This window comes from Orycteropus afer, unplaced genomic scaffold (assembly GCF_000298275.1).
Source record: "Orycteropus afer afer isolate SDZICR_OR568_19922 unplaced genomic scaffold, OryAfe1.0 scaffold00001, whole genome shotgun sequence".
Lineage (NCBI taxonomy): Eukaryota > Metazoa > Chordata > Mammalia > Tubulidentata > Orycteropodidae > Orycteropus > Orycteropus afer.
In genome coordinates, this window is record NW_006921588.1 from 36178650 (window position 1) to 36183988 (window position 5339).

The following is a 5339-nucleotide window of genomic DNA, read 5'->3' on the forward strand; positions in this document are numbered from 1 at the left end:
GATTGCCCAACCTTCCTTCCGAGGAGTGGCTGGTGGGTTTGAACCGCCAGCCGTCTGGTTAGCAGGCAAGTGTCTTAGCCACTATGCTACCAGAGCATAGGAATATATAATATATTCCAAAGAGTGGGTGCATTAATGTGCTAGTCTCATGATAACAGGGTTTTTAAAAAATATGATTCTCCTAATTATGTAGCAGTGGGAGATGAGAAATAGAATAAGAAAATAAGTGGCAATGTCTAAATTAAACCATTAATCCTGATTCTGAATCATACTGATTATTTTTTGATAAATACGAATTTAATATCTCTGTTTAACAAAAAAAAAAACTATACAAGGTTTTTAAATGCATAATTAAAACATTAATTTTTTAATACTTTAGAACTTTGTACAGTACATGTATAGATCTGTTTTCTTACAAGAGTACCATTTTAAGCTTAGTGAAACCTTAGACCTGCTCATTCAACTTCTTCATTTTACAAATGGAAGGAATTCAGACCAACAGAAATCCTGTCTTTCCCCAAGGATGCAGCCATTGAGCAAGATCACAAATTCAGGTCACCCAACTCCTAATCACTGTGCTCCATGTCATGTGGCAGATGCATTAGCCAACTGGGGTGTCAGTTCTCTTGTGCCTCTAAATCAAAACAAAGGATAGCTATGGTGCTTCCTTCTCACCTACTTGTTAAATCTTATAGTTTCCTTCTCATCTGGAGGAATAGGTGATCTCAATCTGCTCTTTATATTGGGGTGAAATTACAATCATGTTTGTATTATTTTTTAAAGGTCCTAAACCTCTTTCTGGCCTTGCTTCTGAGTTCATTCAGTGCAGACAACCTTGCCGCCACTGATGATGATAATGAAATGAACAATCTCCAGATTGCTGTGGATAGGATGCACAAAGGAATAGCTTACGTGAAAAGAAAAATATATGAATTTATTCAACAGTCCTTTGTTAGGAAAAAAAAGATTTTGGATGAGATTAAACCACTTGATGATCTAAACAACAAGAAGGACAGCTGTATGTCCAATCACACAGCAGAAATTGGGAAAGATCTTGACTATCTTAAAGATGTAAATGGAACCACAAGTGGCATAGGAACTGGCAGCAGTGTTGAAAAATACATTATCGATGAAAGTGATTACATGTCATTCATAAACAATCCCAGTCTTACTGTGACGGTACCAATCGCTGTTGGGGAGTCTGACTTTGAAAATTTAAACACAGAGGACTTCAGTAGTGAATCAGATGTGGAAGAAAGCAAAGAGGTAAGTTTTTAATAGAGGTGGATAGGTATAAATTTTTATATATTTCTGCATGTAAAATATTTCTGTATTTCTGATTTTATATTTTCAATCTAGAATTTTCTTGCCATCACCTAGAATTTTATTTCACTGAGGAACCAAACATTTAAGCCCAAGGAGGTAATCGATAAATTGAAGAATAATATGGTATATATTTTGAGTTTTCCCATTTTAATAATGGATATTTAATAAATAATAAATGAGTGAATGAATTAGTGAACAAACATCATCTGATTTAATCCTTAAAATAACCTGGAAAGAAATGTGTTATTACAACATTTCAAATAAGAAAACTAGCTCACATAACTTAAGGTCACATAACTACTTAGTGATAGAGCTAAGACTTGAACTTAGAACCTTCGTCTACAAGCCTGTGTATCTTCCATTGTATTGGCTCTCCTACTTATAAGAGAATTTAACATCAACAAAAAAAGATGCAAGATCTTCTGGGCTCAGAGAGTGCCCATTGTAGCTCATCTAACAGGAAATATTGTATGTAGCTTCTCCAGTTAAAATTGCATTGACTCACTTAAAATGTAAAGGTAAACCGTAATGGATATAGAAGACAGTTCAAAAAAAGAACATAAGGCGTGTTCATTTTACAGTTCATGTTGGAAGTCTTAAAAACATAAAGTTGCCCTTTAGGTAGCATAGTCTAAATATTTTAATGGATTGCCTACAATTAAAGACATTTTATTAGGGACACAATTCTACTAGATTATCACCACTTTCAAGAGTAACTACACTGTATTTTGATAGTTGTTTAAGGAAGATAGTCCAGGTATATGACATTCTATTGAATTAAATAAGTCCCTTTAAAGATGTCCTGAACTTTCTTAATGACTCTAAACCTAAGTTTCATCATCTTCCAGTTTTAGGATTGGGGACTAATGTTAGAGCTAGAAGCTGCTGCCTTGATCCCAGCCTCAGGGCTTTCTTTTTTTAGGTTCATGTTTGTATGTGGAGAAAAGGGGGAGGGAGGCAATGTGGAGACATAATGGTAGGTGGATCTTGGACACATTTCCCATCTCCATGGAAATGGTTTCAGGACAAATTGATAGATTATTTTTGCAAAACACTGCAAGATTTTCAGGATTTTTAGTTTAAATATTATCTCAGTCTAAAACATTGTTTTTTAAAGGACTTCAGTTTTGCTAAGGAACCAGATGGAGGCTTATTTTTTGGGGAAAAATGTTATCTTTTTATTTTAAATTTTTTTCTGACATCTGTTAAAATAAGTTTTGTAATATTCTTCCTATTCTGATGTTGTCTTGAAACTGTAGCCCAACATTTAATATTTGATGAAGACTAACATCTACTATTATTATCTGTTGAATTAAAAAAAAATTACTACAAAGACTCAGCCATAAAAAAATACATTACATTCTGCAAAAATTTGGCATCATGTATACTGAACACTGTTTTTGCTTATATTGACCAGGGCTGAAAGGAACACTGATCTCTTTATAAAATAACTATCCACAAAAACTGGGCAGTTCTGTTTCTCCATCATCTGTAACATTTCATATCTTGAAACTTTGCATTAATTGAAATTTTCATGTTATGTTAGTAAAAACTTTAGAGATAATTTAATGCAGTGTTTCTCTTGATTGTGAACTGTGTCACACTACGAGTCAAGAAACCAATTTATTGGGCCAGTATTTTTTTTTATTATTATTTTAATAAAATATGTTTCATTGGAATATGGCAGAGCACATTGCATAGGGATAACTATTGGTACATGTTTTGGTTCTCTAGTGCTGCTCTAACAGAAAAATACTAGATGGATGGATTTAACAAACAGAGATTTATCCTCTTATAGTTTAGGAGGCTAGACGTCTGAGTTCAAAGTGCCAGCTCTAGGGGCTGAGTGAAGGCCCCTTGACTTTCAGTGCTGCCTCTTGCTTCTGGCCCTCTGAAATTGAAGGCTTCTCTTAATTCAGACAGCAGCTAGCTGCTGACGCTGACAAACCCAAAGTTGACAAATAAAATGACATAGTCCCAAATTGTCAAGCAACACAGCAGGCCACTAGTTCAAGTCCATTAACAGTTCCAAGATCAGCAGACAACATGACAAGCCTTTGAAATGAAAACCAAACCAAAACCAAAAACACTGCCATCGAATCATATCCGACTCATAGAGACTCCTCCTTGGGTTTCTGAGGTGAGACTCCTCCTTGGGTTTCTGAGGTGATATCACTATGGAAATAGATTGTCCAACCTTCCTTCTGGGGAGTGGCTGGTGAGTTTGAACTGCCAGCCTTCTGGTTAGCAGTGTAATGCCCTATGCACTATACCACCAGAGTTCCAAAGACTTGGCCAAATGCCAGATCAAGAAGTGCTAAAAAGCTAGAGGCCTTCCTCAAAGCTGTTTCTTATATACTGAAAACAGATCATATCCTTAAGGCAGCAACTCAGCTGCTCTGGTGAATTCCACCATGGAGCTGATTATCAGTCTCATCATGGGCAATAGGGAGCTCTGGTAGCATAGTGGCTAAGACACTTGCCTGCTAACCAGACGGCTGGCGGTTCAAACCCACCAGCCACTCCTCGGAAGGAAGGTTGGGCAATCCTACTTCCGTAGTGATACTGTCTCGGAAACCCAAGGAGGGGTCGCTATGAGTCGGGGCCGACTCGACGGCACATAACAACAACAACAACAACATGGGCAATACCAACATCCAGCTTTCCAGCTACTCAAAACCAGGCCCAGCCAGACTGACCCACAAACCTTAACTACCACAGTACATGAAGCCTTTAATGAATTTTTTAAATCTAAATAGAGTGCACTCACTAGGTCCATAGGCTTAATTCCTGAGGTCTGGGAATTCTTAATTTTAAGAAACAGTTTCAGTTCTTGGAAGGTAGTCATCACGAAGCCTTCCCCACTACAGACGGAACAGAATGCTTACCCTGAGATGATACATCTTACAAAGTACCATAGTATTTTATGATAGAGATCATATGCATATATGTCTCTGCTTTTATGGTGTGGTTTATTTGTATGTATTTGGTACAAAGTAGGCACTCACTTCAAACTTCCCCAGCTTATTCAATGCTTCGTTATAGAATCATTTTGAAGGATTCTCATCATCACACTTGCTCTGATAAGAAAAAAACAAATCCCACTGCCATTGAGTTGATTCTGACTCATAGCAACCCCCATTGGGTTTCCAAGGCGGTAAATCTTTATAGAAGTAGTTGCTTCATCTTCCCTTCATCTGAGCGGCTGATGGGTTTGAACTACCAACCTTCTGATTAGCAGTCAAATATCTTAGTTTTATTTCCTATTATCTGTATCCTTTTGTTTCTCTTCTTCAATTTAATACTAAGTTCAATATTTTTATAGTTGCTATTAGCCATTTTGGGCTTCTAAAAAAATTATAATCCCTCATCTTTTTCAGTGAATTTCTGTTGAAATGCATTTGTGTCTCACCCAGCTGAAAATTTTAAACTAAATCCTGAATCCTCTGTTAATCTCCGTTACACTTCCATTTCCTTTCCTTAGTTTCTGAATACCACTTTTTGGAAATACCATTTTCTAGATTATTATATTACCTCAAATTTCCTGGCACTTCCACTTTCCACATGCTCTTCCTTCTTTGTCAGAAATAAATCCACACATAATTGTTTCTCCTCATTGCTTCCACAGTTGTATGCTGAACTATCTTCATCAAAGCAGGGCATATTTTATGAGATGTTCTTCTTTTAGAGGATTTAAATTGCTAGCACATGCCCCAAAATATGAAAGCTCTTTATTCTATATTAGAAATGCAGCCTATATTAGCTTTTTATTTTGGTTCTTTATTCTTTTTTCTACCTTCATTCATTCAGCAGTTATCATGTGCCAGGAAGTATACTAGATAAGGTTAAGGGCTAATAATAAATTAGGGATAAAAATATTATACACACACACACACACACAAGCTCTGGTAGCATAGTGCCTCAGGCACTTGACTGCTAACCAGAAAGCTGGTGGTTCAAACCCACCAGCCACTCCTCAGAAGCAAGGTTGGGCAATCTACTTCCCTAATGAT

General features: G+C 36.6%; 1 protein-coding gene across 1 annotated transcript in view; it reads left to right on the forward strand.

Moving 5' to 3' along the window:
* LOC103208233 (sodium channel protein type 1 subunit alpha) overlaps positions 1 to 5339 on the forward strand; it is a 123767-nt gene that overhangs the window by 61863 nt on the left and 56565 nt on the right. Inside the window, exon 14 of the mRNA XM_007953944.2 lies at positions 784 to 1266. Within this exon, the coding sequence (XP_007952135.1) occupies positions 784 to 1266 (483 nt within the window). The remainder of the gene's footprint in view (positions 1 to 783; positions 1267 to 5339) is intronic.